The sequence below is a fragment of the Morone saxatilis genome, unplaced genomic scaffold (assembly GCF_004916995.1).
Source record: "Morone saxatilis isolate NCDOM2014 unplaced genomic scaffold, NCSU_SB_2.0 Contig19, whole genome shotgun sequence".
NCBI classification, from domain to species: Eukaryota; Metazoa; Chordata; class Actinopteri; family Moronidae; genus Morone; species Morone saxatilis.
The window spans coordinates 18,465,471-18,478,332 of NW_023339751.1; the positions used below are offsets into that span (position 1 = coordinate 18,465,471).

Sequence of the window (12,862 nt, forward strand, 5' to 3'; positions counted from 1 at the left end):
ATCCAAAGAATTTCTATAAAATCCAGACCAGGCCTCTAATTGAGACCTGTCTTTAATTGTCAAAACGTGTAGCCACACCAGGCTAGTAAAGGAGACCTGCGTCTATTTGGGACATGCTTTTAATTGAAGTTTTACAGTGTTTTAGTGTTGTAAAGTGGTACAGTTTGCAGACACTACCCAATAAAAAAGGATAAAACACAATACGTAAACATCATAAAGTCAGCAAACTAACTAATGTCAGTTAAATAGCAGCACTGGTCATCATAATCAACTGGTCATACCAGACCAAGTTAGGCACCTGAGTGTATTCAGTCGAGGAAGGGTTTTTATTGTTTATGAATTCAACTATTTATTTGTAACAAGGAATGTAAGTAATGCGTTATTTCTCATTTTAACAGTGATACAGTTGAAGCGACTGTTACTTAAAGATGAGCAGGAAATATTAGGACAGATACTGTGAGATGATTTGGAAATCAGTTCTGTGTGGCAGCTCTGTTTGTGGTTTTGCTGATGTTTATCACTAAACTTTTCATTTTTTTTAATGAATTTGTTCCTCCCAGTCCAAAGATGACTCACAGCTCGAGTTGACTGGCTGCATGTCAACAAGTAGAACATGTCATTACAGGCTTTGAATGATATTCTGTATTTCTGACTGACAAGAACAATCTCTAGTTTTTCCTAGAGCTTTCAGCTGTATCACATGGCCTTCAGCAGTGGGAGGGGTTGGCTCGGTCGTCATGGAGATGGGTCTGCTGCCATGCAAGCTCAGTAGATATCTCAGTTAGGGTTGTTTTGTTGTTATTTCCAAGGTCAATAATGAACTTATGATGCTTATCTTTTAAGACAAAATGGCTGAGAAGTCCTAAAGGTGCTATTGATAAAAACACTGAGCAAACTTCACACTCTGATGAAGACCATGGTTCAGATGAAAGCTGAGAAAAAAAACCTTGTGGATCTGAGTTGGGATTGTTTTGTTAATTGGTGATCTGTGTACACAAATGGGGATTATTCAAAAATTTAAAATAAGAACTGAATAAATGAGGATCCTCTTCAAAGAGACTGGAAATGATTGTTCAAACTAAAAAGACTGAACTAGAACTAAAATGTTTATCAGTCAACAGTTTCCTCTTTTCAAGCAAAAAAGTTAAATATTCACTGGCTCCTGAAATGAGAGAATTTACTGCTTTTCTGTTTTATATCAAAGTCAACTAAATATACAGGAAAAATAAAATACTATAAATATCAGATTAGGGCCTGAAGATTTGTGATGTGCTTTTTTACACTTTAAAAAGTGTAAGACTACTAGAATGAATAAATTAGATAAAAAAATAAATCGATATTTAGTGAAGCATCCCTACTGTGAACCACACTTAAAAATGTCTGATTCATTCAACTATCTATTCTAAATCCAGAGCGAGCCTTCTAATATCACTCTATGGCCAAGACTTGAAGTGGTTCCAGATTTTACTTTCAAATAACCTTGCAGGTTATAACTTAGTAAACCCAGTTGTGTAAACAAAATAAAAAATAAATCTGCCGCACAAACATCATTATAAATCACTTTTCTTTATTTAAATCAGCGTTAGGCAGTTATGCTATGAACAACACAGGAAAATAAAAACAAAAACAGTGAAAAAAAGAAAGACATTAAAACAGAGCGATCCAGTTAACATTAACTGCACTTGGCACTGGATAGACGTTCATGGAAAGAGGAAAAAAAAATACACATTTGTCATACTCAAAATGGAAGTGCCTCCAGTAATCATTAAGTCGACCGTTGAGAGTGAAACACTGGAGAACTTAAATATGGTCTCAACAGCATTTCAACATCAATAAAATACCGTTTTATTTTCCCAGTTTTGCGGTGCTCTCCGCCCAGATTCAAATCCACCTCACCCCAACCCGCAACTGCCTCCGCGCTTCGGTGGATCTGAAGGAATACGACAGGTGAGGTGCTATGGCGTCGTCACAGTCTGTAATATTGCTACAACTGCTCACACCCGTTCACTCAGCTTGAGATTTACACCGGGAGAGGAGGCCGAGGCGAGGCTGTCGGAAGAGGAACAAACAGTATCGCTCCCCCACCCCCTTACACACGCAGCCCATCATTGTCTCACCACCCACAAAGCCCAAAGTACCGTCACACAGCCGATGTCAAGCTCAGGGGGCTTTGCTTTGTGTATTTGTCCCTTTATAAATCAACCATCAGTTCTTCATAAAAACATGGAGGAACTTTTGTTACCACAATACACTCCATTTACAATGGTAGTAGTGCACAGCAACAAAAAGTCAATGAAAACAAATTAGAAGATAAATTGAACTCATACATCCAACAAAAAAGAAAAAGAAAAAGCAAAACAAAAAGTAATCCCTCTCCCAGAAAAGAAAAGTCATGATATCGTTTATAAAAACCGACATAAAAATGTGATCAGTTCTCGCTCACCTGGAACAGATGCTGAAAGCGGCCCGTGGCTGTTTGTGGTGGACCCTGATTGTGATATTACAGACGCTTACGAGTTGCTTAGAAACTTTGCATCAGTTTGTCCTCTCCAGAGGTTTAATCAAGGGAGGGAACTAAACTGTCTCACTGCCGCGTTTACCTGCCGACTTCAATTCCCAACAAACCCATTAGCAGGTAAACATGTTCACGGTTAACGGTTCGCGCCATGGTTTTAACCCTCTGCGCCGGTACCCGATGAAAATCACCGGCAGGGCAACATTAACCCTTCAATTTGTAGTTAAAGTAAAGGAGGGGCTTCGGTGTAAGTCTGCAAAGAAGGAATTGGTTCTCTGAGCTTGCAAGGAAAAAGTGCGAGCCAATCCCAAACCAGGAGAGGAGAGAGGCAGAGAGTAGGAGAGAGGAGGAGGAGGAGGAGAGGAGGAGGAGAGCGGGGAGGTGGTGGCTCGATTCCCTCTGATGTTTGAGGAGTATCAAGAGCCCGAAGAGGGAGGAAGAGGGATAAATAGATATATACTCTGCGATGTGGGCGAGGGGGAAATGTATTAATATCATGTATATCTGTGTGTGTGTGTGCGTGTGTGTGCATGTGTGTGCGTGCGTGCGTGTGTGTCTGTGTGCATGGTCTGCCGTCCAGTGCTTTATCTGACGGTGACTCCAAGTTTTTCCAGCACGCGGACTCCTTTCTCCTGGTACTCCTCCCGGGTCAGCCAGAAGTTGTCCTTGTCCTTCATGATGTCGGCCAGCACGGCTCCGCCCAGGAACACCATGTGCTTTCGCCTGGGAGGATCCTCAATCCGGATCTTAAATTTCTACAAGACAAGGGGACAGGGACATTTAACGAGGCCCTGTAGAAATGTCCTGTAGGAAGTCCAATGTTTTGTTTTTTTCAACTCGGATATAATAAAAGATCTTAGGTTTTCTAATCAGTGTGAACTTTATTTTGCACCGTTTCAGTCGGGACTACAGACATTCGCATCCAAATCTGATCCACATAAAATGCAAATAATTTTAATATTTTTATACTTTTAAATAAAAATTATATTTCACAACCATACCAGCCAAAATACGGAAGCATGATATGGAAAACCAGTCAGGACGAAGTGGCCTGGTATTACTTAGATGGTAAATAGATGGATGAATTCACAATAATTCATTTAAGTTTATTCAAGTTTTTGCTAAAAGCAACTCTGTAATGATAGTGAGCCTCCTGCAGCTAGCAGTAGTGACAGTGTGCCACAGGTCTGATGGTGCAAACTGAAACTCAAAAACAAACAGCCTCCTGCACGAATGATACACTGCTGAAACTATCACACTTTTAGTTTATAGGTGTATATTGTATCCCAGCAGCCTGCCATATGATCCAAACACATTTTGTTTTTGAGGCAACAGAATTAAATTCCTTTTAAGACTTTTTAAGACGGGCAGGTACGCTCCTACTGTTTGTACATTCAAATCAAAATGTGCAACTGCTGCCAGAGCAAACTTGAGAACAACTGTTATAACTATGGTGTCCAAGGCAGCTTGGCTTAACCAGTTTCAGCAACAATACATAGCATTATGGATCTTTTTCTCAATGTATCCAACTTTTTTTATTTCTATATATGATTTATTTTTTCTCAGTGAGCAACTACTTTTACTTTTGTATTTGTAATGATCCACAATGAATTTACCAACATTATCTTTCATTAGTAGGAGATTAAAGGTTACATTTGCCATTTGTTACTGTCTCAGTATTGCAAAGAACCAACAAGAATCCAAAGTGTGCCTGTAGCAGCATCCATGTAGTAAACTAACAGCACACAGACTTCAGCATGCTATGAATCGCTTGACAAACAGCTGCTGCTAAGCTAGGGGGTGCCGGTCAGTAGCTAACTGTTAGCCTAGCTTAGAGCGGAAACACGACGTACATGTTCTTGTGCGTTACATTTCACCATACAATTCAGTTCAGCCACAAGGAACGTATGTGTTCGTGCAGAGATCCACCATTTTGTCTGCAGCCAGGTACTGTTTGTTACAGGTAATCATAATGTTTAAAATGTAGTTTTTAATTTCCGATTATAAAGGTTTGTGCACCGTGACAATCTTTCAAGCAAGAATAAAAAAAAAAAAATGTGTTGATACAGCGCACATGTTAGCAAACAGGTGCCAATTTAAGACTCCAGAGTAAAATTATTGAATTCATTTTGTTTAATTAATTATTATTATTATTTATTTGAAGTCATTTTTGGTCACTTGATGAATCTAACTCCAACATTCACTCTCTTTTAGCTCGGTTTTGGTCTCCACCAACTCCTGGGGGAAATATGTAAAGACAGCTTCCTGCCTGCATGAGGCATCGACACAAATGAGAGTGGTGAGCTTGAACACGGTAGAGTTTCAGGTTGTAAAACCAAAACAATCAACTTAACAATGCTACAAGGGGCTGAAAACTGAGAAGAACTGAGGAGTTGGGTGATCATTCTGTTGGTTTGTTACTACAAGTGACACATTTCACATTATACAGCCATTAGATCCTTTGTTAATCTAAAAATATTATATATATAATAATAATAATAATAATAATAATAATAGTGCAGTTTTAGTGATACTCCACTCAAAATGAGATTGAAAGGTGGTTTCAGTTCATGTCAGACACCACTTACTCCAAACGTGACATGTTTTTAAGACGGAAGAAGCATCAAAACATCAATACAAACTTCTCAAACCATTCCTGCCGCATAATCCACTTCTCTGCTCTGTGTCTGTATGCTCAGTATGTTCCAAGCACTCATATTTTCTCCAAATAGGGCGAAAGACACAGCTTCTGTTTGTTGCTCACGTGGCTAGCTGTCTAAACGTAGTTGCGAGCAACTAACAAACAGCTAAAGGTGCAAGCTACAAATGGAGATGATGCATTTAGCCATATCATGAGTGTTAGGAAGATCAGACGGAGCATTTGGAATACCAGAGGACTGAAATATGCAATCAAATGGTTTACAAAATTTGTTTTGATGCCTCTTTCCCCCCTGTGAAATCCTGTTAACAGTGGAATCTATTGTTACTGAAATAAATTCAAGCTGACCGCAGCCACTGCTTTCTATGAAAGAGTAAACGTTTTAACAGCCATCTTTCAAGCCAACAGGGGTTAAGTAGAATCTGGTACAAAATATATTTGGGGATCTATCAAACAACCTCGTTACAGATTGCACAAAAACATGAACTACAGTACATATAAAGACGTCCATTTGAGAAAGAGATACACAGTTGAAGTCGGCTGCAGTTGTGGGCAGTAAAGTAAAGCACATAATGACTTGCTTTTTAAACGCATGAGTCATCAGTAGACCTTTGTTTACTAAATAGTTCTGTGTAAAATCATCTCTGTCTTTGGGATATTGAAGTGGAAATGTAATGTAGTGATATTTTTCCAAAACAAATATATATCATTGGGAAGTGAACCCCACGTTATTAAAATGTTCTGTTTAAGGTAAACGAAGGTCTGTGAACCTCTGGCACCACCTGGTGGTGGTGTGCGTACACTGCACCAGTCTGAGACATTGCATGATAAAGTTTGCTCCGAAACCTTGCAGACCCAGTTCAATTAGTAACTGCACATAATTCAAAGTGTTTGAGTTTACAGAAGAATACATTATAGTGTGTGGCGTTTAACTTCATCAGGTCAAAGGACATAATGTCAGGTGTCAGTCGCCACCTACGTTCTAAGTTGCACCTTTACTGCTCATGTGGGAAACCCCGCCCAGGCCAATTTAAACAAACCTAGAGAATCAGCTGGAAATACTAATTCACACCATCTGAAAGCCCCGGTGCAGTAAAACCAGACTTTGGCTCATTTAAACATTCAATGGACTCTATTACTTTCTTTTTAGATGAAACTGGTCACAGTGCAAGTGAGACTAATTAGTTCTAATTTGAGCTCAGATTAATGGTGTATGACCGGTTTTGGAAGTCACAGTCTTACTGTAAACCACATCCGAACAGTTTTAGCTCAGAGTCCTTCCGTAATGCTCTTCATATTGTCAACAGTGTGATTGTAAATGAGCCGTTGATATCTCACCGAAAGCTTATCCACATCTCCCTTGAGGACACGCTCCAGGTACAGCTGCTTGAGCTCCCTCTCCAGCCGAGAAGGCAGGCCCGGGTACATGGTGGATCCTCCTGATAACACGATGTGTTTGTAGAACTCAGACCTGATGACGGGAAGACAGAGAGATGGTGAGAACAGGAAGAAACCCAACGGCATGCAGAGTGAAAGAGAAGAACCTTCAAATCATACAAGTAGTTTTTCTTGTTTCCTTGACAATGGGCTTTATCTTCCCATGTTAAGTATACAAATGTTAAAAATGTATTAAATGATTGAAGTCTTACAGTGACTTAAGGTGTAGTCTACAAAAAGATCATTGAGCTCCAACAGCATGGAATAAATAATCATGTATTGGGTTTCCAAGTGTACATTTTCTGGGATATTTCCGCTCTTTGACATACGGTAAGATCAATTTTCTTACTTTCCATACAGAACTTTGCTGTGCAAGTTATATTTAGATGTCCAAACCCCTCTATTGCGTCAGTGGGAGCTCTGCTGGGCTGACACCACCATTTTGCATATCTGTGTGTGTGTGCTCTGACTTGTTAATGTTGAGAGTGGAAACACTCTCAGTAAAGTATATATTGATGTGTCTGCCTATCTTTATCATCAGTGGAGTGTATCTGTGCACATTTGTTAGCCTCACCTGGTGTCTATATCGGCTGCCTGGATGGTGTTGAAGAGGAGCTCGGCCACTCCGACACCCTCCACGTTGATGAGGTGGGGCTGGAACAGAGCCTCCGGGGCCTCAAACCGCTCTCCTCCCACCTTGATCACACGACCATCTGGCAGCTGGAGATGTGTGGGAGGAATGAGATGAAAAGAGAAGGAAAAAAGAAAATATGACACCACTGAAGAGGTAGAATTTAATGTGTGACTCAACAGAGAGTCATAAATCTTGAATGTAAGAATCAAAAATTATACTGTTCAATGGTTGTTTGTGATGTATGAAAGGAAGTCATAACTTCTCAATAAGCCTTCTTCAAAGAAGGATTTGTGCAGTTTGAAAATAAAGTCCTGCTAGACTCTGATAATACTGTAGAGTGAGTTAAAGCACAGAGTGTGTAGGCTCCAAGCTGAGTAGAGTGAATGTGTGTGTGACTATAAAAAGGCTTCATTCAGCCGAGGGCAGTGGGAGGAAGTGGAGCCCAGCCACCGCCACAAAGTGGCTGCACAGGAAATGATGTAACGCACAGTTCAGGGCCCTTCGGCCACAGTTACATTGCCCTCCTTGTTTCGGCACACTCATGCACACAAAACGATACTTACACATACATGATCACACACCTACACACACACACACACCTACAGACGCACACACACACGCACACGCCTACGCTAACCCAAACACTCATGGTCAGTGAGCTCTGAGACACAACATGTGCTCGGTAAGGCGTGCAGGAACACAGACTTCAGGACCCGCGTTTAGATTCTGTGGTTCCCTCTGCAGGGAAAAGGGCCTTGGAAAGAAAAGCAAGCCTGGTGGAGGAGCACTGCACCCCCATATGTTTAAGTCCCAGAGAAAACAGTTAGTCAGCAGCACTGCCCTGTCCTAGAGAGCCAACAACACGCATGTGGTAGTCTACTTAGCTCAGTGCCGAAACAGATTTAGTTACCCCATTAGATTTGATTACTCCAAAATACTGCCACTTTTGAATAACAAATCCTTTGGGAGGGGTTTTTTCTACAATGCTATTTTAAGCAGAAATGTGAACTTCTGTGCAAGTGGAGCGCATAAAAAGAACTCATTTTACATTTAAAAAGTAAACTAAACAAAAATGAGAACCCCTGAGGGCTGGAAATATTTTACATTAAAATGGACAACCCAAAGAAAAAACATTTCTTAATGTGACTAACAAGATAGGAATACGTAAATGTAATGTTTTTGAGCAGTTACTGCACATTTATATTCCCCCCCAAAAACATTCTTTGTTCTCACATTCAGTTTCACTGTGTCCTGGTTGGTTTTCTTGTGCTCATGTATCTGATTTAGTTCATTCTTCCGTGTCTTTAATAAGAGATGTTCTTTTTCATATTGTTTTTTGCATCCTTTTATGGTCTATTTAATTAGACAGCCAACAGCATCGAGGAATGCTGGGCCACCATGAGCATACAGTACAAAGGGAGACATGTTGGAGTTTTTTTTTATAACTGCACAAATGATATATTATATTGTCTCTCTTTGGGTCTTTATTTAAACTTTTGCACCATCTGTTATTGTGTTTCTTTTTTGTTTTATCAAATTCCTTTTCTTCCTATTTAATGCCATCTGAGTGAATAATGCACAAAATGTCCATGTGAGGGCAGCAACTTGTTTTAAGGCTACTGTGCCCGCACACCTAATTAAATGACAACCACAAACACCAGTTACATAATGAACTCAGCAGCAGTTGAACAAATCTGTGGCACAACTCTCTCAAACAGGCACAAAAAGCCACATCCTAAACTTCCTCTAAGTATTAATAGTGTCTGTACCATCCTGTGCACTGATGCATAAACCTCAGTAAATTCATCTGTGTTTTATTACAATGAAAATTAAAACGGGAATATGTACCGTGTATGATTCAACAAGCACGGTGGTCTCCAGTGCCAACTTCTGCTCCTGCTCGATGTTGTAGCCCACATAGCAGAGCTTCTCCTTCATCATGCGCACTGTCTCAAAGTCCGCAGAGTGGTTGAAAGCATAACCCCTCAACAACAACAACTGCATGCAGAGAGGGACAAAGAGGACACAGAAATGGGAAAGAAAAATCAGAAAGATGGCAAGGAAGGTCTGGAAGCAGTGACTTCCTGAGATCTAGGAACTAGTCGTACCGCTACAGCTAAGTCTTCTCAAAATGAAGACCTGTTACTTCCTTTCACAAAATGTTGAGATACCATTTTTTTTCCTTCCCGATAAAGATTTTGATAGCTGAACTTTGAATTTGTATATTATTATTGATTTTTAACATGCATAAGCTTGTATGATTGCTATCGTTATTGTATGGCCTTGCTCAATTAACTCTTTTTCAGAGTAGGGAGGGTCATGACTTACCTAGCCTGAAGAAAAACAAAAAAAAAACAAAAAAAAACAATGGCAGGGTCCCGTTTTGGGTTAATAAATGCAGTGCCAGACCAACTCTAGATGATACTGACAATTCTGACAAATCATTATAACCCTGCCCATGTGACTACAATATAAATTTAACACACTGTTTTGTAAAAACAGTGGCGCTATAGTATATTATGATGGTGCAGCACCAGTGAATTTTATATTCTAGAATCTATTATTCAAATCCACATAGTTTTTAAATCAAAATGACACATCCCTACAGTATATACTCTAATGACACTTACTTGTTTAAACTGAGTTTTGTTCTTTTTTTCCTCTGTCTCATACCGAGAGACGATCATGACTGACTAGATACCTTGATTAGGTAGCGGGTGATGTCCCTGCCAGCAATGTCCAGACGTCTTGTAAGATGGGGCAGGCTGAAACCCTCATACACTGGACAGATGTGTGTCACACCATCACCGGAGTCCACCACCACACCGGTCAGAAGGCCTAAAACACACACACACGTTAATATTCTACCAATATAGGTGTGTTTGTTTCTGAGTTGTATCCATTGTGTGCTTTGGGCTACTGATTGTTAGCCCTGTTGGCTGGGTAAACACACAAAACCTGGAAAGATAACACATCTAGTGTAACAATTAACTGCTAATAACAGCTCACTAGTTAGTAATGAACTCAGACACAGAGCAGCAGAATAGTACACAGGCCTCATGCAGGGCTGTATGTTCAAAACAGACTCAGTGTAGGTGCCAGTACTTTCAGTTCACCTCGTCCTGTTTGAAGCACCACACAGGTGGGCATGTATGTGTAACTGGAACATTGTGAAGTGATGTTCATGTGACTGACTAGACTTTCTGGCAAAGAATACCATATCTGGTAGTCGTCTCATAAAACAAATCTTTGCACAAACTATTTGACAAAGGTGTGGTATTTAATTACTGCAACAATATGTCCACAGGTCCCTGAGCTTCTGAATGATTAATAATTCAGCAGTTATATAATGCTAGACATAATGATATAATGCTGGTATCAGGGTAAGTGGCATTTATGGGTGAGAGGTTGTATATGGACACCGTAGAAGTCAAAAGGAAAGTGTTAATGTGTTTTTTTGATTCAACTTTTAGTCCAAGCATCGATTGTGTCTTCTTACCTTGGGCGTACAGTGTCAGCACAGCTTGAATAGCAATGTAGACTCCTCCAAACTGGTAGGTCTCAAACATCACCTGCAGGAGAAGCCAGCAAACATCAGACAGTAAGTACAAGCACAGCACATCTCTGTGACAGAGTAGTGCAACATCCATCAGTGATACAGAGTAAAAAAGACCTGCTGGCCCACAGTGAGAAAGGCGCAAATTAGCAAATTTCCCCTTTTATTTTCCCTCCACACAACAACAACAACAACATTACCTTCAAGCTGCACACACAGAAATAAATGTGAAATTACCTCAATGATTTTTTCGCGGTTCTTGGTGGGGTTCATGGGAGGTTCGGTCAGCAGGATCTTGCAGTTGCGCGAGTCGATATTGAGCTTCTCTGGGCCGAAGGTGTAGTCCCACAGGTGCTTCATGTCATCCCAGTTCCTGACAATCCCGTTCTCCATGGGGTAGTTGACCTCCAGCATGGAGCGCAGCTCACTGGCTTCATCCCCCACCATCAGGTCCTGGAGGGAGGGGTCAAAGGTCAAAACAGATAAATATTTAGAAGATCAGCAGTGCAGCCCTCCACGTCTGAAACCCAGTTTTGATCATTCTGAGTGAGTACTGGTTTAGGTCAATAAAATCAGTCATTTTAACTTGCCCCCTTGGCCTGCTGGTCTCATAAAATGAGATTAACTGGATCATCCAGCTTTCACTCGCCTTGAGACAGGGCATCTGTCAGATGACAACAGACACATTCCACGTCCTCGCCCAAAGTTGCTTTTCTGCTTTAAAACTCAGTTACACAGCATGCACAACAAGCCATTATTTTCCATGCAAATACACCTGGAAACACTTCTGTTTCCCCCTAGCTACAGTAAACCACTTGTTTTAGTACCATTCAACTAGCTGCATGCAAGGCAGCCTGGCAATGTAAACAACCGCTGGGTTAGAGCTTGATGTTAGCCACACAGTCAAGCATCTCACGTTCCATTTGGAGACATCAAAAGCCCACTGAAGGCAGCCATTTTATGGGTTCATCCTGTGTGCTTTGGCATTAACACAGTACCAGTCACAGGCACTGCCTCCATGTGGTCTCAATAAAAAAATAAAAAAAGTAAAAAGAAAAACAGATGGGCTTCCGTCTCCAACTTTCAGCTGTCTGCCATGCATCCTCAAGTTTGGACATTTCCTCTGCACTTGTAAAGGTGGAACACTCACACAAACTGAGGCAAACGCTCTGAACTGGAATTCCTTAAATAAAATATGTTTGGGTGCATCATAACATAACAAGGTAAAAAAGATTTGTGATGCATTTATCATTTAGTACAAAGCGTTCAGGCTGCAGCTGACATTTAAGTTCTTTTTAGCTGAAAACTGTTGTGATAATTTCGGTCCTTAAATAGCAGCAGGATTGAGGGGGGTGTAACTGTCAGGATGCACCAGCAGATCAGAGACTCTGAAAATGGAATCGGTCCAAAATCTCTTTTAGCACTCCATCGATAACAGCTGGCCGATGATTCATCACAGCCATTTTCTGCAACACTTTCAGCCTGGAGATAGGAGTGCATTAATGTAACGGCTGTAACATCTATCTAACTCTTTGCCACTCACTTGGCCAACAACACTCAAACCCAACGCCAAAAATCAGCAAACTAGTTGGGATGGAGAAAATGGAATCATTGTGTGAGTAAAAAAAGATGAAAGGAAACAAAAGAAAACACACTGGGCAAAAAAAAAAAAAAAAAAAAAAAACGCATCTAAAACAAAGGAAGAGCTTAATTTTTCGGTTGAGATCAAAACATGACACAACTCTCCGGAGCAGGCAAGAACAGGAGGCACACACCAACCTGAACTTACCATCTTCTGGGCATTCTACTTCATCGTGGGGGAACAAAACATGGAGGAAGAGGAAGGTAGATATTTAAAAAAAAAAAAAAGATGAACAAACAAACAAAAGAATTGGAAAGAACAGGAGAGCGATAGAGATAGGTTTCATGCTCAAATAATGGGAGATTTAGATCTCCACTGCCTAATTAACTAAAACACACAGCATCTATTCAAAGATTTCATATTTGCAGTAATCCTTTGGAGATCACCTCGTTTGTACTCTGTGGATGTCTAAAAAGGTA

The 12,862-nt window shown here is 40.5% G+C and overlaps 1 protein-coding gene across 3 annotated transcripts in view; it reads right to left on the reverse strand.

The window, feature by feature from the left end:
* Positions 1–1,547: 1,547 nt before the first annotated feature.
* The window catches only part of LOC118329203 (actin-related protein 2-A), a 14,241-nt gene continuing 2,926 nt past the window's right edge, over positions 1,548–12,862 (reverse strand). The window contains exons 3-10 of one of the 3 annotated variants that reach the window (XM_035663217.1): positions 12,591–12,605; positions 11,039–11,254; positions 10,745–10,817; positions 9,947–10,083; positions 9,094–9,243; positions 7,186–7,331; positions 6,513–6,645; positions 1,548–3,270 (exon numbers count right to left, since the gene is read on the reverse strand). In XM_035663217.1, the coding sequence (XP_035519110.1) occupies positions 3,100–3,270; positions 6,513–6,645; positions 7,186–7,331; positions 9,094–9,243; positions 9,947–10,083; positions 10,745–10,817; positions 11,039–11,254; positions 12,591–12,605 (1,041 nt within the window). In that variant the 3' untranslated portion in view covers positions 1,548–3,099. Of the gene's footprint in view, positions 3,271–6,512; positions 6,646–7,185; positions 7,332–9,093; positions 9,244–9,946; positions 10,084–10,744; positions 10,818–11,038; positions 11,255–12,590; positions 12,609–12,862 lie in introns of all 3 variants that reach the window. The other 2 variants (XM_035663219.1, XM_035663218.1) reach the window with 2 other exon arrangements.